General features: G+C 39.2%; 1 protein-coding gene across 1 annotated transcript in view; it reads right to left on the minus strand.

Moving 5' to 3' along the window:
• FMN2 (formin 2) overlaps nt 1–23182 on the minus strand; it is a 268229-nt gene that overhangs the window by 76395 nt on the left and 168652 nt on the right. Inside the window, exons 9-11 of the mRNA XM_063082920.1 lie at nt 4191–4282; nt 3884–4013; nt 2476–2622 (exon numbers count right to left, since the gene is read on the minus strand). Coding sequence (XP_062938990.1) covers nt 2476–2622; nt 3884–4013; nt 4191–4282 — 369 coding nt within the window. The remainder of the gene's footprint in view (nt 1–2475; nt 2623–3883; nt 4014–4190; nt 4283–23182) is intronic.

Consider the following 23182-nt stretch of genomic DNA (forward strand, 5'->3'; position numbering starts at 1 on the left):
AAATACTTTCCTATTTTTATGCTCCTTCATCAAAAATTCAGTTCATTGATTTTTGTTCCATTATTTTATATTTTCATTATGAATGTTTATTTGATAATTATATCTATGCTTTATAACTTTGACCCTAAGTGAAATAATTAAATATTGCTAGCATTTATATATTCATAAGCTACACTAGCAGGCACCAATCCAGCACTATGTTTGATTGACATTCATTCGCATCTAGACTAGGGAAATGAAAAAGTTAGGTAGGTAAGTGCTTTTAAAATGCTAATGCATATTATAATTTGTTATATCAGCAACTGAGATTGAGGAATTAATACCCTTGCAGCTATAAATAAGACAATGTGTGTGGCTCTATTAAAAAATGTAAAATTATTTCATGTATAACAGTCTTCAAAGCGTAGTTTTTATCTCCTTTCTGGTGCATTTAGAGGCATTAATTTATTTTATTTTTAAAATTTTAACTTATACATTCTAACTGTAAGTTGTACAACCTGATATTTTGATACATAGATATGTTGTAAAATAATCGGGTCAGCTAGAGGCATTAATTTTTAATTAACTTTTCTGCATTGCTCTACATTAATAGTACATAATCTGAACTTGAGAGACCATATATATATATTTTTGTTCAAAAAGAAACCCTACAATACAAACTACTGCCTCTGGAACATTTGATATAATCGTATTTCCTCATTTATAAAAAAGAGCAATACCTCTGCATAATGAAGTTTGACATGAAATAGTAATATATCTGATAGAGACTTCCCTCATTAAGCAAGACTTGCTTGTAAAATGATTTAAGCAGTTTGACTTCCTTTCTCTATCCTAACGTGTAAATCAATGAAATGATTGGCCTGAATTAATTAACAAAACATTTATTAAAGGCATACTGATAGGCATGCTGAGAGAAAATTCTGATGATCAAAGCACCAGCTCTGTCCATGGAAGTGTACATTAGGACTGAGGAGTGAGTACAGTTAATTTGTTTTATAGAGAAAGCACCAATTCGAGAAGACACTGCATAGCCCTTCTGAAAGTGCAAGTGAAAATAAAATAAAACAAAAAAAACCCTTGCTTCTTGATTCAGCATTTAATTTTTATTTTACATTACATCTTAATTACCTAAATTAATAAAATATAACTTAATGGAGAATTGAATGAGGTATTTACACCAATGAAAAACTCACATAATTCCTTTTCACATATAATTAGGATTACTGGAATCTATTTCAGATCCATAAATTAATTATATTGATGTTATCTATATTACAATGATATTTGCAAAGGTAATTTGCTTCGATCCATTAAGCAGTTGCTAAGAACTATTGAACAGCTAACATATGTTTATAAAAGAGATTTTGTTAACAAATGTGATTTATCATGTCTATGTACTGGAAGTTCCTATGAAAATGTATATCATAAAAATATAACAGCACCTGAACAAACACAACCATAAAAATCACAAAAGTCATTTGCCGTTGGTATTGTCAATGCAATTTTGGAAAAAGCACAGTGTCTGACATGTCATAGACACTCAATGAAAGAATAAACAAAGTGTTGACTGACAAAGAAGATTTTTTAAAAAGTATCTCTCTCTTATGAGGGAGATTATTTCATTACCTAGGAAGGATAATCCTATATATTTTCATCTCTACAAGACAATATTTACTTAAAATATATATTTTAGAAACATGTCTGTCATTCCTTCCTCATATCCTTCTGTGTGATGATTCTTTTATCAGAGAAACATAAGTCTTTTATTTCATAAGTTTACCCTCCCAGACATTGTCTGTGACTCTGAGCATCACTCCTAACCTTATGCTTCTGCTGACACTCTCACAGCCTCCTAGATATTAATTCTAACCAAACACAACTGTAGAAGTAGGATCAAAAGATTAGGGTTGCAAAAGGGCTTGGACATTCCCACACACCAAACTACTTTCACTCATCCTTGTTTTGCTTTCAAAACATGGGCCTGTTGGCCTCCACTACTCAATACGGTGAAGAAGAAAATAATGAATATACTGTCTAATTCACAGAAAGCAGTTAGTCCTCTGATTCCAAAAGGACAAATATTAGCACACATGGTAAAATAGAGTAAAAAAAATTTATTTAAAAATATTGTAATAGGGCTGTCCCGTGGCTCACTTAGGAGAGCGTGGTGCTGACAACACTAAGTCAAGGGTTAAGATCCCCTTAATGGTCATCTTTTATAAAAAAATAAAATTAAAATATTGTAATTATTCATTAGACGTAAGACTCAAAATTACTCACTTTAGGAAATATTATTATTCACTAAATCACGAATATCTGATGGCCATTACTGCTATATAGCTCAGAATATAAAGAAACTTTTGACCTTGGAACAAAAAGAAATATTTACTGTAACTGGTTCACAATCAAACCTATTAACTAAAACAAAACAGCTAATCCTCCATCTGCCTGCTTCCATTCGCACAGAGTACTTACACTGCTTTTGACATCTTTCAGCTTTGGAAGAATGTCTAATCCAAAACCATCTGCTTGTCCCCGAGTCTTATTTCCACCATTCATGTAGTTGCCAAAGGCAAGAACCAAACCCAGAACTCGCATAACCCCTGGGCCATCTTGTAATGTCTGCAAAACAGGACAAAGAACTTTTTTTTTCCTTTATGCAAGGTTTTCTTCAAATCATCTCAAGTAAGTGACAGCTACCCATATTGCACTAACAGTGTTTGGTCACAACCAATTTTTATCATCCCTAATTATCAGGTATGTTTTAAGAGCAGTACCTCCAGAGTTCACTTTAAAAAGTTGCACCATCAACAAGCATTCAGGTATGCTTGTGTAAGCTCAGAGATGTCAATCTAGGCCATTTCTGTGACGTAATTGCAAGGAAAACAAATAAGACCATAATATGAGAAGTATTACAAAATAATACCATTGCATTTATTGTGCCTATGTCCTGAACAAAAATGTTTGCAATAACTTGCCAGAAACCTAAAAGCAGCCATATAGACTAATTTCCAAATTTAGGTTCAACCCCAAAATGTTCACACTCACTTCTTCTAAAGCACTACGTTTAATCTTGAATGTGCATGTCACTTCCTCTGAAAATGAGTCTTTAATAACATCTTTCCACTTTTCAAAATGATTTACCACAACCAGTACAAATGGTACTATTGATTTTTGACAAATTGTTTTAAATGCTTATATTGGTCATTTCTGCCAAGCATTTATTCGTTGTTTTCAGAAGGACATTTATCTTCCGTTGAGTCATATGGCTGTTTCTAAATCATTTCATTAAGGGCCGGCCCGTGGCTCACTCGGGAGAGTGTGGTGCTGAGAACACCAAGGCCCCGGGTTCGGATCCCATATACGGATGGCCGGTTCGCTCACTGGCTGAGCGTGGTGCTCACAACACCAAGCCAAGGGTTAAGATCCCCTTACCGGTCATCTTTTAAAAATAAATAAATAAATAAATAAAAATAAATCATTTCATTAACATAATTATTAGCAATTTGTGGAGGGGTCCTTCCAAAAAATGAAGGAAAGTAAATAAAATGTCTTCAGATCACATTCATTTGGAAGTCTGATGTCTGAGAGGAGCATGAAAAGTGGAGATTTTCTTCTGGCAAAAGCAGAAGGAAGAGAAATCTCCAGAGGCTGACATGCACTGGCCCCACCAGCAACGTGGTCCTGCAGCCCATGTGCCAATCTGAACATTTGCTTTGATCTTGAAGCTCATCATTAAATGCTCCCTTCTGTGAAATTCCTATCCATCAAATTTAATGAGCACTCAGAGTAAGTAAAAGAACACTTTTTCTGAAATATGGACATGATTGAACAAAGTTAAATATCAGAACTCAAGTTCAGTGCTCTTTGGACCAGAACCTACCTCACACAACTTCTGTAGTAATTCTAGTTTACGGTGAATTGAGCAAATGCTTTCTGAAAATGTAGCTTGGAACAGGATGCAAAAGGCTCGCTCCGAAAAGTTGGGGATTTGTGATAGTTCATAAAGGAACCTAGGGAAATAAAGCCATGTTATGAGGCAAATAGAGTTCACATAAATGGACGTTTAGTCTCGTCTCATTCATACAAGTATGCACTAAAGACACTGCATTTTCTAAATGGAGAGAGCCTTCTGTAGCCTGGATGCCCTCTGCATGGGCATCTGCCTAGATGTCCTCAGACATGCTTACTGTTCAGGTTTGTCCAGAGACTTGGCATTTTCCTTGTCTTTGGAGGACCGGCCGTGCTTTTCAATTTTTTCCAGTTCATCTGACTGTGCTCTCTGGAAAAAACAGATAATGATGATCTTAAAAGAGCAAAACTCTCTATATTTTCTTACTTCTTAGTATCTGTTCGTAATAAAGCTTTACTTAATTCACAAGGTATTTTAAAGTGTACATATATTTAATGCAAACAAGAACATCCCCAAATCTTCTGCATTAGTCCATTTCTGTTGCTTATAATAGAAATACCTGAAACTGGGTAATTTGTAAAGAAGCAAAACAGTTTCGTAGGCTGGGAAGTTCAAAGCCCAGGGAACAGATGGTGAGGGCCTTTTCAGTTGGTGGTGATTCTTCAAAGCAACACGGTGTCACATGCCAAATGTGGCAGGAGCTGAGACAAACTTCCTCACTCACTCTCATCTTAAAGCCATCAGAACCATGCCCATGACCACCATTAAACCGTCACTGGATTAATCCACACACTAGGGCATAGTCCTCACAATCTGATCACCTCTTCAAGGCTTCACCTTTTAATTACCATAATACGATTTCCCACCCTCTTAACACTTTTAAGTAGGGGTTAAATTTCTAATGCCTGGAACTTTGGGAGACACAATTTAATCAACAGCATCTTCCAAGTAATGTCATTGACTATTAGTGATATGCAAAATATTTATTCATTCAATTGTGTTTTAAAACAATACAGTTTTCCTTTATTACAGCTGTTTATGATACTCTCTCGAATGCAAATATTTCATTTAAAAGTGATATTTCTTATTCAAAAATCAATCAAGTTAAATTTGGAAGCAATTAGATCCTAAAGATTTTATGACATTTTTAAAGAAGGCTTCCGGTCGAGATGGTGGAATAGATGGTCCCTAGCATCACTCTCTCCCACAAATCAACAAATTTATAACTATAAAAAAGCAACAACAGCCAAGCTGGGGATGCTAGAGCTCAAGGGAAGAGGAGGAGAGACCTACAGAGTACATGAAAGCGAGAGAAGCCACGATCAGAGAAAGAAAAACCTGCTCTGGCTGTTTCAAGCCCTGGCTGCTTGCAGGCTGAAGCTGCTGAGTGCTTGGAGCAGGAGCTAGCAAAAGTTTCAGCTGTGCCCTTTCGATGAAGTTGCTTAGAGGCAGCAGGGGAGAAGACCTTGATGGCCCCCAGGTCATAAAGCTGCACTCTAAAAATTATTAAGTCATGAAACAAAACTAAAAAGGTTTTGATCTTTTGGTGAACTTTCCTTTTGATACAAAAATGGCTCTAGGTTTATTTCCTTCTTAAGTGTCTGTCTTTTTTTTACCCTTCATAATCTCAAATTACAAATTTGCCATCCTAATTTTTTTCTCTCTGGGAAAGGATCCTCTGCACTTTTAACATAAGGTAGAAATTCCAGACTTTAAGAAGCACAAATGTGTTTCTTTTTATAGAGCTCTTGTGTTATTTTTATTTGTAGTCTTGTCTTTATTTTACAACTCACAAAGATGTTTCAAAAGAGCCAAAATACCACATTTTCTAAACGCATTAAGGAGTGAACAGACCACCATATGTGGTGAGTTTGAGTCCAGTCCTCAGAACTTAAAATTCTTCCATCATTATTTTTTAGTTAAGAAGAAAGCAGCTTAGTCAGGAACTGCTTTGGAAGATAGAACCTGACAGATTTCTAGAGAATCAACAGATATCATCGAAACAAAGCTAACTACTTCTTGGTATTTACGGATTCCCTTGTCTTGAAATGCAGGTTTTTAGTTGATGGGATTAACTAACAAAGACTTGTTGCCTCAAAAGCAGCTTATTTTAACAGGGGAAGGGGAACAGATGATAGATCAGCCAGAGAGAAAAGCTGATCCTCTGACAGTTGCATCAATTTTGCTTTTTGAATGTGGTCCATCAAAATCATACAAAGAAGCAAAAGAGGTGCATTTTGCTGCAAATATCCCAAGCTACTCCAAACTCTAATAATCTTTTTCAGAAACTTTAATTGCATGGTAATCATTTTCCCCCTGGTTTATTGTGGCCCTCCCAAGAATTTTAGGGGAGTAAAAACCACCTCGTACCTATCAGTTACCTGTAAGAGTCAGCCTTGCAGACACTATCAGAATACCACTTATTTTAATTCACTTTTAAAAAGACAATACACATCTTTCTGGCAAATAAGAGACCAGGGTCAAATTATAACAATAGTATTAAAGCTAAGAATGCCAATAAGGCAAGGGTTCTTTTAAGACATATAGGTCTACACCCAAGTATAATACATAAAGGTTTCCATCCCTATAATTTTTCTATTCTTTTAAAAGAAATGACAGCTTCTACCAGAACAGTTGGTTAGTCTGCCATCTCCAAGCCCAACCTCATTCTATACACAAAACCTCAAAAGTTAAAAAAAAAAAAAAAATCAAGCTTACTACAATGTGATGAAGTAATTATGTTCGTTGGTTTGATTTCATGTTTTGAACTTTAGACATCTTGACATGGACTTAACCCAGCTGTGTGCTAGTGCCTGGGCTGAGTGACTAGAAACCCACTCCACAGGCCCAGTAAATCTTCCTAGATCTTAAAATACAAAAAAAAAAAAAAAAATCCATCAAAAGGCAGCTATAAGAGAAAAAAGATGGCCAGGGTAAATCAGAGTAATAATTAAAAATACAGGAGGTGGATAACATTTCTCGTGTCTTTAGAACAAAGCGATTTTCTGGCAGTGCTCTAGAGTCACTCCACAAACTACTCAGCACATATGAATTACTAACTGATTAGTCCTTTCTACCCTGCACTCTCAGGCCATTTCTGCTCACTTCAGAAAGAAACAAAGCTTTCTTTCTATGCTTTATGGCAAGTAGAGGGGACTGTCACTTTTTCCCTGTCCCAGACATAAGCTCCTCTCTTCTTCGCCACAGCTGCACGTGCAGGATGCTTCTCTTCTGTTTTTTCTTCTCCTCTCTGGAGCTTAGTTAACTCCACCCAGGTGATCTCTGTGCTCCCACTCTCATACACACACATACATACACACACACACACGCACAGACACACACAGTCCATTCTCATTATTCATGGTACTGGATGCTAAATTAGCAGATAGCAAACTATTACAGCTGGGGAAAATACAAGGTTCCTGTAGCCCCAGGAGTCACAACATTTTCATCAATCTATCAATACATAACTTTGTCTTATGTTTAAAGACACCTTTTTAAATATATGCTGTTGATTCATTAATACTAAACTTATGGCCAATAGCATCATAACTCATGCCTGAACAAAGCTTATCTAACACACGGATTTTCCCCACAAGGCACATAGCTTTCGTGTGTTTAGGAACACTACACAGCACTTCAACTCTGCAAAATAACTAACATAAGGCACAAGATGCAAAAACTAAACAGGCTGCAAAAGGGATACTTGTTAACGGGATGAGGGCTGAAAAAAGGCAGAATGCCCCCTTGTTTGGCCTCAGCTGGTAGCATGCATGTGGGGAGACTCAAATTTTTCACCACGCAGCACATGACCGTGAAGAATCATAAAAGCCCCATGGATATTGATTTTGGGCTGTCAGCAAATTTGCAAATATGGAATCCACAAATAATGAGGATCAACTTAGTATGTGTGTTTGTGTCTCTGAATATGCAAGGGTACTTCAAAAGTTTGGGAAAAAATAGAATTAAAAAACAATACAAATCTTTTCCATGAACTCTTTGAAGGCCCCTTGTATATGAGAGTTAGTATAAGTATATGCCCTTGAACCCCTTCATTTTCTCCTTCAACCAATTACATCGGAAAAAATGTATCTTTTCATTCTAAAACCAGAGCAACGGTGGATATGCAGAAAGATGGTGGTGGTGTACCTGAAGCCACACATTCTGAATTTTTAAGTGTCTTACAGAAACAAGCGTACCAATCTCTACAGCCCTGGACACATCTGTGACGTCTTCTCACAGCTTGTATATGCCCCCAAGTTGCAAACATGCAATAAACACTGTTTAGTAAAGACTGTCCATAATTAGAGTAATATACCTATAGTTTTATTTCCTGAACTTTTTTGTATTCAAGATTTAAAATAGTCATTTGTGGGCTAGGCCATAAACCAAACCACTACTTACAGTCTAGTGTGGTTGTATTTAAAAGGATCAGATTTGTCAAGTGCCAATGTTCAGATGACACCCTCTCCTATTCAGTCTGACAGTGCTTTAGAGGAGGGGGGAAAAAAAAAAAAGAACTTCACCAGAATAGCATAGAAGCCAATAGCAAATGAAAAATTATCCAGTTGAAGTGTCCAGGTGGGGTACCTATGAGGAACGTGGGACCGGCCTGGAGTCTGTACACTCAGCAGATGAATACTGCCCGCCTGCTGCCACAGCCCACTGGCATCATGAGGAGGAAAACAGCTGCTGGCAAACCTCAGGCCTGCCTTCAGGAAGTGCACACAGCAGGAGACAAGTGAATAAACTCCCATGCACCAGTGTGAAGGGTGCTGCTCTAATGGAACTAAGTAATGGTGGTGTGACAGTGAGGCCTGTGAGGACTTGGAGGCTTTGGAATCTACAAACAGTTCTGGAGAACTGCTAGGGCAAAAGATAAATGACTGGGATTCAGCTACCCTCGAGTAACACATGAAGAGTGGACAAATTTGCTTGAGGACAAATCTTCAGAGGAAATACAGAAGCCAGCCAGGGACAGATCCTGGACAGGACTCCCCCTTCTCAGAACAGGTGGTAGGAAAAAGAGGAGCCTGTGCAGATCGGAGAAGAGGCCAGAGACACCTTTGTCCTCAGGCTGGGAGCAAAGTTGGTAGGAAGAAAACCCAGGACTTTGATACAGGAAAGAATATTAGAAAAATCTCTCATGTTGGTGACCTCAATGTTGTCAATAAACGTGGAGGTGAGATCGTCTCCCACAGGTGAGGAAGTTCAGGGTGAGGACGATGACTTGAAAAAAGAAAGGTCTGGAGGAGCCTCTGTGTGAGGAGAACAAACAATGAGAGAGGAGCAGAGCAAAGGGGCTAAAGTTCCAGCGATGAAGCAGTCAAGAAAAAGAGAGAGTAGAGGCTCCTGGGGATGGCAGAGATCAGAGGGGAAATCAAGTTATTATTAAAGTTACTGGAGGCATGATGAAGGCTAAGGACAGGTTCAGAGACATTATGGCATAGATGAAGAAAAAAAGTCCCTCCTAAATATCTTGCAAAGGGTAACCAGCAACATGCATGCCACGGCTGAGCAAGGTCCCCAAGGGTCAGCCTCATGCTGCTCCAGGTCCACGTGTGCTAGCCCCAGCCCTCTCTCAGGTGACAGAGCAATGGCAGCTCTCTCCCTCCCACCACCATGCCCTTCCACATGTGGATTCCTAACTCGGGAAAGCTTATTTTTACATGATCATTCATCACCGCATGGCAATTATTTTCTGACCAAAGACCATTTTCCAACTACTTTTCCACGTACCATCACTGTGATTTTACACTTACTTTGGTGACTCCCTGATTAATGCCTTCCCCCCCCCCCCCCCCCAGAAAGACTGAAATTTCCAAGATAGTACTGGGAAAAAATACTTTGAGCTGCATTAATCTGAGAAAGGTTCATTAATAAGGACAGATAAGTCCTGTGTTTTCAGCACTGTGCTGGCTCTAGATGTATGGAGAAGAACCAAGTTCATTCATTTGCCTCTGTTTGCTCTGCTCTTTGCATTCCAGTCACTGCTGAAGCACAGGCTTCTATCTGCCCAGTAACTCACACATCCAACCAGGTCTTCTTCTCTGGAACAGCTTCATTCACTTTGGCTGGGTACCCTTGGTTGAGATTAGGTGTAACCTCCCCTGGAAAGCCTGCTGTGATCACCCTGACCCCCATTATAACTAGTCTCTCTCCAGGATGATAGCACAGAACCTTGTATTTGCTTTGTTTTATACTAATCTCACCACATTGTCTTCCTGGTGAGATATATATGTGTGTGTGCATGCACATACATGTATACGCACATGTGCACACATGCACACACACGTCTGCTTCTTCAACTGACTGGAACTTAAGTTTTTTGAGGAAAAGGGCCATGTCTTATGTATCTCTATGATCCTAAGGACTAGTATGGTTCATGGCATACAGTTAGCACTCTAGCTGTTTTTTAAACATTGAGAAATTAAATAAGCATTATTTTTTAGATTTTTCAGTTTTATTGAAATCTTACATAAACAAGAAATTCGAAATACAATCACATCAAAGGACAAATTGTTACAGCTTTGACATTTAAGACAAACAAATTGTGTAGAGAAGATTTCAAAAATGTGTGAAGTTATAAGAATTTTAAAACACAGTTAACCTACTTCTAGGAATGCAAAATATATAATCATAGGTTATTTTCAATACAAGGAAACAGATTTGTATGCTTTCACTTCTTCTTTTTTTGTAGTATACACTTGCATTTTAAAAATCAATAATAATTCCTTGATATCATTAAACATTAAACATGTTTTAATTTCTCCAATTCTCTCCCCTTCTTTTTTTTTTTTTAACCATTGATTTATTTACTTCAGGATCCAAATAAGTGCTGCTTCTTGCTTTGATTGCTATGTCGACTGTCTCTTAAGTTTCTTTTAATCTATAGGTTCCCTTTTCATCTAAATTTTTCTCCTTTACCCCTTTTCCCAAGGTCTAGATTTGCTGGCTCCATCCCCATAGTGTCATTTAACATGTTCCACCATCCCCTGCATTACTTAACGATTGGTTGCTGGATCCCAAGGCTTGGTCTCACTCAGGTTAGATTTAGTTTTACAGGTATGTGTGCTTATTGCAGGAGGCCCATTATGTCTGATCATCTCTCTGTGACATTAGCAGACATTGGTGATCACTTACTAGATCCATTCTTTCAACACAGGTTTGCAAAATACCATATTTGAATTATTTTATTCCCTACTTATTTACTAGCTGGAATACTTCAATAGACAGAAATTTCCCTCTTCAGATATTTACGGTTGCCCTAAGGAACAATTCATATAGGAAAGACAGGACAAATGCTTGACTCTTCTCTTTTCCTTACTAGTTTTAGAAAAATGAATTGTTTCCCTTTCATCTTCCAAAGAGACTGAGAGTTTGTTTGCTTTTGTTTCATTATCATCACGGGGTTTTGTGATGGTAAGGTTTAGTTTCTTTCTCTTGCTTATTTGCATCTTTGCACTACCAGTGGGTTTTCTTCTTTATTGTGTATTTGTGGCAGTGATTATTGTTTTTGGGATCCCAGATGCAGAACTCCCTTGGGGATTTCTTGCAGGGCTGGTTGTGTGGTGGTGAAGTCCCACAGTTTCTGTTTCTCTGGAAAATACACTATTTCTCCCTCATTTCTGAAGGACAGCCTTGCTGGGTACAATATTCTTGGGTGGCAGGGTTTTTTTCTTTTTTTCTTTTAGTATTTCGCATATATCACCCCATTGTCTTCTGGACTGTAGAGTTTCTGTTGAGAAGCCTGCTGTTAGCCCGATAGGGGCTCCCTTTAAAGTGAGACACTTTTCTCTGGCTTCTTTTAAGATTCTCTCTTTGCCAGTTTTACTCTAATGTGTCTTGGAGAGGACCTTTTTGGGTTGAATCTGTTTGGGGATCTTTGACCTTCCTGGATATGAAGGTCCATGTCTCTCCATATACCTGTGAAGTTTTTCATTATTATTTCACTGATTAGGTTTTCCATTCCTTTTCCTTTCTTTTCCCCTTCTGGAACACCCATGACTTGAATGTTTGTGTGCTTAAGGTTGTCTGCTACCTCTCTTAGATTTTCTTCACTTTTTGAAATTCTTTTTTTTTTTTTTTTTTGGTCCATCTGGGTTATTTTGAAAAGACTATCTTTGAGATCAGAAATTCTTTCTTCTGGGCCGACCCCGTGGCGCACTCGGGAGAGTGCAGCGCTGGGAGCGCAGCAGCGCTCCCGCCGCGCAGGTTCGGATCCTACATAGGGATGACTGGTGCGCTCACTGGCTGAGCGCGGTGTGGGTGACACCAAGCCAAGGGTTGCGATCCCCTTACCGGTCACAAAAGGGACAAAAAAAAAAAAAAGAAAAAAAGAAATTCTTTCTTCTGTTCTTGCTTTAGCCAGAGGCTTAAACTCTTCATTGTGTTTTTTATTTTACTGAGTGAATATTTCAGTGCCATGAGTTCTGCCACATTCTTTTTAAAGATATTAATCTCTTTGTAAATTTCCTCCTCCAAATCCTGTTTTTGTTTTTGTTTTTTCTCATTTCATTGTGTTGTCTGAGTCTTCTCATATCTCAGTGAGTTTCCTTAAGATTGTTGCTCAGAATTCCTTTTCAGTTATTTCGAGGGCTCCTGCTCTACAGGGTCTGGTATTTGGGAATTAATGTATTCTTTAGGTGGTGTCCTATTTTCTTAGATCTTCTTAGTTCTAGTATCTCTACACTGATGTCGGGTCATCTGGTAGAGTAGCTGCTGCTTTTTTACAGAGTGAGCTTTGAGGAGACATCCTCTCTTTTTCCAGTTCCCGATCGTGACTCTCCTTGTGTCAATGCAGTCAAGTGTCTGGTGGGCTGCTTGTATGGTGGCTGTGGCTACTGCTGTGGCATTGAGCCACTTTTGCAGCAGCCATGGTGGTGGTGGTGGCTGTAGTGGGCCGCCCAGGTGGAAGTCTTTTCAGCATGCTCCTTGCCTGCTTCCAGGCAGAGGGGACTGCCCTTAGCTCCTATCTAGAACCCTGGGGATGCTCCTTGTTTGCTTCCAGGTGGAGGGAGCTGTGCTTGGCTCCTGCCTAAGTCCCTGGGCCTAAATCAGTAATTGAATAGGAAAAAAGAGAAAGGTTCCCAAATCAGGGGGAAAGAAAGAAGGTACAAAGAGGAAGGATAAGAGTGAGAGGACAATACAAAAAATCATATTGATGACAATGATGTGCAGATAATGCCAGTTGATTAACACCATCCTAAGAGTATAATGAGGGTCCTTAAGAGGTCATGTGAACTCCAAAATAGATGGTTATGCATGCATGAGACAGAATTAGTACTTTCAGATGACAGTACACAAATAGATGAATAAAGAAGAAAGCTACACCCAGCAAAGGCATGTATGAATTCACTCATTTGCATTCACTAAACACAACTGCATTGTGTACCAACCATTCATACCCTGTGCAGAAATACATATGTGTGTAAAGGTAGAAGAATAAGGTCTAAAATACAGTAGGTTTTTCTAAACAATAGTAACCAAATCTACAAGATTCTGCTCTTCATTAATAAACCATGACCAACTGCTTCAAGCCCATCACCTTGGTTTCCTTCTTGCATAATATGAGAGATCAAGAAAGTCTGTTATTTTCTGCCTGTGAAAGCCCATATTATTGCTCTTATCTATAACCATACAACTAATCTCAAACTAGTGACTGAAATTTGTACCAGAACCCAGAAGTCATATGGATAATTTTGGTTTTGTTTGAACTCCAAAGTAAACTTAATCTCAAATGTTCTTTTGTGGCCCACCAGTTTGATATAACCATAAGGGTCAGGCTTTAAAAAGGTAAATTTTAGGGATTTATTTATTCAAAGACTTATTGTTTACCAGTCATTACACTGGACACTAGAAATAAAGATGATATATGTTGGGCTTCAGATTCAAGCAAAAGCCCACAACATACCAAATTGCTCATAACACCACGCCTGTTTTCTTAAACCTTCTATAGCTACCTTCTTCTATTATTTTAAAGATTTTTTTTTACGATTTTCTATATACGAAGGGGATCCTAATGATATAACTAGTGTTTCACTAGTGGTGATGAGAGTCATTTGTTGAAATAAGTTCATTCCTTGTTATGGCTAAAGACATGGGCAATTAATAACATACATTCAACTCATAAAACTTTCCTGTCCCAGGCTTGTTAACTACCAAGATGCAATCATTTCAGTCTTTAGGACTACAAGGACTGCAAGGATTATCTTTTGGCTACCTCTTTCCTTTTACTGCATATCCTTTTACTCCCACCCTGATCTGCAGAAGATTTGTACCAGAATATCCCTTTCTCAAGATTTACTGTATTTGCCTGTAAATACAATAGAGCCTAGTTGCTGCTAACCTGGACGTTTTCATGAATTTCCAAAGATTCACCATACCTAAAATCCAAACATTCCTTTTATCTAACCACAGGTCAGTACAGACTAAGAATCCAGGCTGACATCACTGATCTCACCAAATATTTTGACTTCCACTACCCCAGACCCAGGTTCCCCCGCAACTAAACTCTACTATTTCAACTCCTGGGGAAAATTATTACTTCTATAGAAATGAAGAAATCTGTGGGGGAAGGGAGAAGAAGATATTAATATTGACTGATACCCATTTCTGCTGCCTGAGTCTATCAATGATGCTACTAAGCAAATGCTTCTCAAATGGTATTCTAACCCTGAAAAAAATCTCAGAATCAGACTACTTCCTCTCAATCTCACTGCCACCCTGGAGCCGTCTGACCACATGCATCCCAGCCACGCTCAATCTCTGCCCCTCCCCCGACTCCAATTCCCCTATGCACTACTTTCCAGCAACACAGAATTCTCTCACAAAATACATTGTAGTTTTCCACATCTATGCCTTTGGTCAAACCGCCCCATCTGCTGGGATGTCCTTACATCTTCTCTCCTACATAATACTATCCAACATTTAAGAACAACGCCAAACACTGCCTCGCTGTGAACACTCTCTCAGCAATGCCAGGATCAAGTAATTATTGCCTCTTCAGCAAGTATCCCACTCTTTCCACAGAACTCTATCCTAGCACTTATCACATTGGGCTGTAATTATTTAGTTTCATATTTTTCATCCACATTTTACTCAGAGCTCTTCAAAGAGGTGAATATAACATTCATTTTTATAACACCAATATCTAGAATAGTGCCAGGCAGATAGTAGGCATGCTCTAAATATTTACTGAAAACAATCTTAGATCTATGGTTAGGTTCTCTCATTTTACTTGAATATTTTTAAAAAATCTATACAGAAGTTATGTTATAGATGAAATAGCATTTTGTGTGTTTGACTGGGGACTTCCCAGCACTTTTAAGGAAAAATACATCTCTGTTATTAAAGGACCCCTAAAAAAATACTTTTGCACATTACATATTCCAGAATTTAGGGGTCTGTAGACTACTTGCTGACTCAAGCCTCATCTAATATCAAAAACTAGGCTTTCAAGAGTTATGCTTTTTTTGTCTGCAAACACTATAGTCCCACAGATCTCTCTTCTTTAGGTACATTAACAACTTTAATATCTTTAATTGTCAAAGATTTAGGATAACCTGCAAAATGGTGATCACATACACCACAGCAACCTAAAGTTTTATGTCCAAAGGCTGAATGGCTCTTGAGGGACCTGAAAGTCTTGAATACTTAACTGTATGTTGGCAAACTTGAGAGAAAACAAGAAGTTCAGAGCCAAATACACAAGGTACCATCTGGAATCACTCAACATACTAAATAAGTTCAGTTGAGGAAAATGTGACTGACAGCAATTCTACATCCTTATTAAGAAAGTTGACTATTTATTCCCTGAATAAATTTACTTTCAAGTTACATTTCAGTTGTTGCAATCATGGACAACAAGGAGGGAAGGCTGATGACCCTGTCAAGCTTAATACATCAAAACAATCAAATGTTTTTAATATTCATGTATAATTTAAAGGCAGGACTCAGTTTTAGTAATAACTGAGGTACGCAGCAGGCACTTAGAACAATTATGTTTGTTACCATTAAATAATCTCTACCTTACATGACCATACACACACCAAACCTGAAAATCTTCTATCTAAACTACAGTATTCCTAGTCTTAAGTATATTTCTGTAACATAAGCAGAATAAAGGGATAAGGCAGAATAAAGTCTAGTGAACATTTATGGCACCAGGATGGCAAAATTTATTGTGGTTGCTGGCTAACCACACCATTTCCCTACTGCTTGCCTGCCATCATGGAAAATTACTGGAAAATGTTCAATATATGTGAGTCAGAGGAGACTGTCCTCCCTGAAGAGCTGAATAGTTAAAGAGGGAATCTGCAAGAGACACTTCCTGTACTCTACCAAGCTACAATGGTTGTTAATGTTCTCAAAGAGAGAAACTGGAGGCTGATCATGGAAAAATAGAATTTATATAAAAACAATGGCTGATAGAGGCAGATGGGAACTTCTAAACAATTGAACATCTCACACAAGCATGTGCAGTTCATGTTCTTCTGAGAGGAAAGCTCCTGAGGGACCAAAGAAGCTGTAATAAAAGAAGGAGAAAACAAGTGTTTCTCTTATCAAACAAGGTTCACATTTAACTAAAACACAAGAAAAAAATAGCAGGAAGGATCAAAGCCAAGAGTAAGCCAACATAAAAGTATTCCAAAAATATTTTTTTATTTTTATTTTTGACTTATTCTCTAGCTATTATTATAAAGAAATTTAGGACCACAATAATTGCAATCTTTTTTCCTTTTCCTCTCTTTTAATAGCAGAAACCTTGAATATGTGTTTATTTCAGGTCAGTGCATACTGAAGACCGGACTGTGATTTGTAATAGGTCAGTGGTGGAAGCAGCATTTCTCAGGAACATGTGAACCTGGCAGAGGCACAATACACCAACCCTCCCTCCATTATTCCCATTCCACCAACATTAGTGCTCCTAGCTGCAGACAGACACTGTGCTTCCCCTCCCCAAACACCACAGCCTTCACGATCCATCCCTCTTTTTTAGGGGGTGGGACTTAAAGTGCGTTATTATGTATTTTGTTTTAAACTACTATCCATAGGATGCTAGCACTTAATTCTTATAAGAAAATTGAAATTCTATGCATAATTTAGCTGCCCAACAAAATTACATTTTCCTTGCAGAAGAGGGGAATATGTACCCAGCATATTTCCTAGCAGCTTACTACATACAAAAACATAAGTTGTGAAAGAAAACATGTATACATAAAGTATTTTTTCAGGAAGCTGATATATGCTATTGTTTTATATACATTATTTTTAATGTTTAATTAAATATTTCATACTATATTTTAACATACACATTAATATATACAGAGTTGTCTAGGAATGGAGCAACGAGGCACATCTAAGAAAAGACATACTTCAGGAGGTTCCTCAAACAATTGCAGATAGATCTACCATACGACCCAGCTATCCCACTGTTGGGAATATACCCAGAGGAATGGAAATCATCAAGTCGAAGGTATACCTGTTCCCCAATGTTCATCGCAGCACTCTTTACAATAGCCAAGAGTTGGAACCAGCCCAAATGTCCATCATCAGATGAGTGGATACGGAAAATGTGGTACATCTACACAATGGAATACTACTCAGCTATAAGAACGAATGAAATACTGCCATTTGCAACAACATGGATGGACCTTGAGAGAATTATATTAAGTGAAACAAGTCAGGCACAGAAAGAGAAATACCACATGTTCTCACTTATTGGTGGGAGCTAAAAATTAATATATAATTCACACACACACACACACACACACACACACACACACACACACAAAACCGGGGGGGCGGGGGAGAAGATATAACAACCACAATTACTTGAAGTTGATATGACAAGCAAACAGAAAGGACATTGTTGGGGGAGAGGGGGGGAGGGGGGAGGGAGGGAGGTTTTGGTGATGGGGAACAATAATCAGCCACAATGTATATCGACAAAATAAAATTTAAAAAAAAAAAAGAAAGAAAAGACATACTTCAACTTTAACAAGTGTTCACTATTTTGGAAAATTTTATTAGTGGTGATAAAGCCATTTTTAGCTGCTGTATTCAAGGTAATTATTATACAGGGACGAACACCTGTCTACTTCATTATATTTTCTGATTCAATCATATAATCATTTACATAACTAAAGGCATCATTTAATATTATGCATTACTTATTTCTACTTTATATTATTTGCAGATATCAGATGATTTTGTTATGTATGTAGACAGAATGTATTATCTATAAAATTATTTTCAGGGTATAGAAGGAGACATTATAAATATTTGTTAGAAAAGGAAGCATTGGATGGGTGGAATTGAGAACTAGAGGCCTGGTCTGATGGGTACTCATCCAGGATGACTTACCTTTCTCACAGAGTGAAGACCGCCAGAAAGGAAAATGTAAGTGGTAACAGTGGTAACCTGAAGGGCAAGTGTTGCAATGTGAAGTGACACAGCAAATTTCAAGGGATTAATCTCTGAGTGGGTCTAGTAATTTAAAACAAGATGAGCAGGTGGATGGGGAGAAGGAAAAGGTCAGGAACAGGAAGAAATACCATAGAGCTCTAAGAATCTCTCTTTAAGTCTCCTTTATCCACATATAAGGAAGACATTAATTTTGATGTGCAAATAGGTAGGTGTTGGGGGAAGGTGCAGGGGCATCAATCCAGGCAGCTCAATAATTGCATCTTTCCTGGGGTAACAGATTCTGCAACACACCATGAGAGGCTGTGCTTTCTGGCTCAATGAAAAGGAAGCAATAGTCTTTATTGTAGAGGCTTCCAGTCAAGATGGCAGGATAGACAGTGCCCAGCATCACTCTCTCCCACAAATCAACAAATTTACAACTATAAAAAAGCAGCAACAGCCAAGCTGGGGCCGCTAGAACTCAGGGGAAAAGGAGGAGAGACCTACAGAGTCCAGCAAGAGAAGCCATGATGAGAGAAATTTAAAAACGCTCTGACTGTTTCAAGCCCTGGCTGCTTCCAGGCTGGAGCTGCTGAGAGTGCAGAGCGCTGAACAGGAACCAGCAAAAGCTGTAGCTGTGCCTTCCAGATGAAGTTGCTTGGAGGTGGCAGGGGAGAAGAGGACCTTGGTGGCCCCCAGGCCAGCAAGAGCACTATTAGGGTTCCCATGGACCCACACAGAACTGAGGAGCCACAACAACTGAAGAAAAGGAGCCACTCAGAGGCTGGTGAGTCCAAAGCAAGACCCATCCCATGGGAAGTGTTTGTAGCATGGGCAGTGGGGGAGATGGGCCCACTGGGAGAACACTGGGGCACAGCAAGGACAGCTGATCTGCCCCCTAGTCAGTGCAGGAACAGTCAAAAGAGACTGGTCAGGAATGCAGAATTGCATAGGGTGTAGTTTGATGAAAAGACTCAGGCCCAGACCAGAGTTTCCACACAACCCAGGTACACCAGATCACAAGAGATAGAAATACCTACAAAGCCAACCATTAAACCCTGAGTTGCATAGAAAGCCTTCCCTAGGGAAATAGCAGTGAAGCAGCAATTTAGCTAAACTACAGAGCTCAAGTACTGGTTCCCACAGGAAGTTCCCCCATTTTAGAAGTAATGGATTAAAGAATTAAATATACATCCTGAAACGATAAAACTCCTTAAAGAAAACATAGGGGAAACACTCCAGGAAGTAGGAGTGGGTACAGAATTCATGAATAGGACCCAAAAAGCATAGGCAACTAAAGGTAAAATAAACAAATGGAATTATATCAAACTAAAAAGCTTCTGCACAGCAAAAGAAACAATCAACAGAATAAAAAAACAACCAACAGTGTGCGACAAAATATTTGCAAAATACACATCTGAAAAAGGATTAATATCCAGAATATACAAGGAACTCAAACAACTTTACAGCAAAAAACACAAATAACCCAATTTAAAAATGGGCAAAGAAGCTGAACAGGCATTTCTCAAAGGAAGATATACGAATGGCCAACAGACACGTGAAAAAATGCTCAATATCACTCAACATCCAGGAAATGCAAATCAAGACCACTTTGAGATACCATCTCACTCCGGTAGGATGGCTAATATCCCAAAGACTGAGAATGATAAGTGCTGGAGAGGTTGTGGAGAAATAGGAACTCTCATCCACTGTTGCTGGGGCTGCAAAATGGTGCAGACTTTATGGAAAATGTTATGGAGGTTCCTCAAACAATTGCAGATAGATCTACCATATGACCCAGCAATTCCACTGCTGGGAATATACCCAGAGGAATGGAAATCATCATGCCAAAGGGATATCTGTACTCCAATGTTTATTGGAGCTCGATATACAATAGCCACGAGCTGGAACCAGCCCAAATATCCATCATCTGATGAGTGGATAAGGAAACTGTGGTACATCTACACAATGGAATACTACTCTGCTATAAAAAAGAACAAAGTACTACCATTCGCAACAACATGGATGGACATAGAGAAAATTATATTAAGTGAAACAAGTGAGGCACAGAAAGAGAAATACCACACATTCTCACTTATTTGTGGGAGCTAAAAATTAATAAATAAATAAACACACAACCAAAGTCAGGGGGAAGAAGAATAACTACAAAACTTCCTTGAATTATTTAAGTCAAGAGAACAGATACGATGTGGGGGGGAGGGGTGGGCATGGAGAGGAACGGGTAAAGAGGCATGATAATCAAGTACAATGTATTTTGAGAAGTAAAATAATGTTAAGCAAAAAAAATAATCTGTGATAAATGCATGCATGAATATGCATTAGCATAAAAAGAATGCATTAGTAAACTTCTAATTTAAAATTACTACATAATACAAAATAACATGTACCTTGAGAACTGATATAGCAAGTAAATAAAGTCCTTTTATTCAGAGAGAAAAAAAAAGAAGTAAACTAAGAACACCAAATTAGTTCCAGTGCAGAGTTTAAGTGGTAGAAACAGCAAATAATCCAACACAGAACTGAAAGATAAAACAAAGTACCTGCAACCAGAGTCAAAGTTTGTTATTAACTAGTAAAGGTCTCATTTCACCAAAGAACACCTATAATACCTAGAAGGATCGGAAGTCACCTGGGCTACCAAGCCAGAAAAGAGGGAGGTCTGGGGGCCTCAGCAATGCCTCCCGACACCTGCAACCAATCCTGAGGGTGGGGGATGAGGGCCTCATCCATGCCCCCCTGACATGCACAGCAAGCCCAGAGGTGACCACAAACCATCTCAGGAAGCTCCCTGTGCTCTCCCAAGCTGGGTTTGTGGGGGGCCTCAGCCAGGTCCCCCCAACACACTCAGCCAGCCCAGGAATGACCACTGAGCTGCCGCAGGAAGTGTGCTCTAAGTTCTCCCGAGCTGGGGAGGTGGGGGGCCAAGGGCCTCGGCCATACCCCTCTGAGACATGCAGCCAGCCCAGTGACGACCACCATGCCTCAGCAAGAAGGGCCTCGGGTTCCCAAGCTGGAGTGGTGGGGGGTCAAGGGCTTTTGCCACACCTCCTTGACATTTGCACCCACACTGACAATGACCAAGCCACTGCTGGAAGCACCCTGGTCTCACCTGTGGGAAAGAGGGGGGTGCCACAGGCCTCAGTCCCACCCCTCCTCCTTCCTCCTTCTTCCATCACATTTCATTCCCCTCTCCCCTTGCCTCCCAACTGCCCAACTGCTCCCCAACAACATCCTAGAGTGTAACAAAATAATATTAAAACTACATTTTCTTTTTTTTTAAAAAAAGTCTTCATTGTAAAAGTAAAAACTGATCCTCAAATTAACTTTGTGGAACATCTGATCACAGAATTACTCTTTCCTCCAAGGAACAGTGCCATCATTAAAATCATGACAAAAACCCTGATATTTTAAGAGATATTCTATTTAAGAGAACTTCTTAAGGCTCGTGTTTTAATTACCATAAACAATTATTTGTATTCATTTGGTAAGTATTTTTTGTAGTGCTTACTGTGTACCAAGGAGACACAATACTAAGTGTGGAGTATGCATGAAGCAAACATACTTCACAGGGCCTGGCTTTCCAAAGCCTTGCAGTTTCAAATATTAACCTTGCAAGAAACAGGACATTTTCCCCAGGTTATTTAGTCTCTGTGGTTAGATAAAGACTGATAACACAACGAGGTTGCTGGCTTAAAGACAGACTGGTTACTGATTGACATGTGAAGTTACTGAAAAGCTGCTGGAGGGAGAAGGAATGTTTGCTAAATCAAGCCTTTGTGAGTGGATCACTTAGGGGCCTAACAGGATGTCATCTGACTTGTTTTTACTGAATGTTACCAGCCTCTATTGGTAAACTTGTTAAAACTATGTCTCTTCCTGTAACTTCCTGGGCTGGAGAATAAATGCAGGAGGAGGACCCCAATTCATGGTTAATTTCCCAAATAGAAGGAATGCCTGGCTGTTGAGGGCGATAGGAGATTAACCCCTTGCTAGGGAATCTCACTGCTCAAAAGAGATGGGCTTTGAGTAATTTTGGGCAGCTCTGTCACCCAGGGGAAAAGGGGTGACAAATCTGTGGGAGGCAAAGCAACAAATGGTGCCCCGTGTGAGGAAATTCTGGGTCCACAGATCAGAGACCAACCTGCCAAGCCTTGGAAAGGAAAATAGAGTATGTCTGCCAGTCACTGCGACAAAAGGGGGGGCCTCGACAAAAGAGGCAAAAAGAAAGAGGGCACCCACCACTCATCTTGTCAAAAGGGAGGTTCCCATCAAGAGGGAAGTCCCCATCGAAAGGGGAGGCCTCAACAAAAGAGGCAAAGGAAAAGGAGGACGTCTACCCCATCCTGTCAAGTAGGAAATCTCGGTAAGGGGGGCTCACCCCAGTAAAGGGAATCACAGAGGTGGCTTTCGATTAAGCGATTGCACGCCTGCTGTGGTGTTTAGCTAGGGCTTTGCCCAGACATTTTACTTTCTTACTCTCCCAACTCTCTATCTATTATGGGTACTTTACCGTCTAAGAGGGAAATTCAACATAGTACAGTCCTTCTATGTCTCCTTAAGGCAGTAGGTTATAAAGCAACTAACTGTCATCTAACTAAATTATTATTGCTTATAGTGGTTTGGGAATTCTGTCAAATTGCTTTAAAAATTATTCAGAAACTTAACAAAAGGAAAAAACGTGTTTATGCCATTAAAGAGGATGAAAAGCAGTCCTCGCCGCCTCCTCCTCTCCCCCCACCTCCACCTTTGGAGGCAAACAATTCATTTGTTCCCTTGCTGGAGTCCTGTCTTAAAGAAGGACATAACACGGGAGCTGATGCTCCTCATGTCTTTCCTGTT

Source organism: Cynocephalus volans, chromosome 18 (genome assembly GCF_027409185.1).
Source record: "Cynocephalus volans isolate mCynVol1 chromosome 18, mCynVol1.pri, whole genome shotgun sequence".
NCBI lineage: Eukaryota > Metazoa > Chordata > Mammalia > Dermoptera > Cynocephalidae > Cynocephalus > Cynocephalus volans.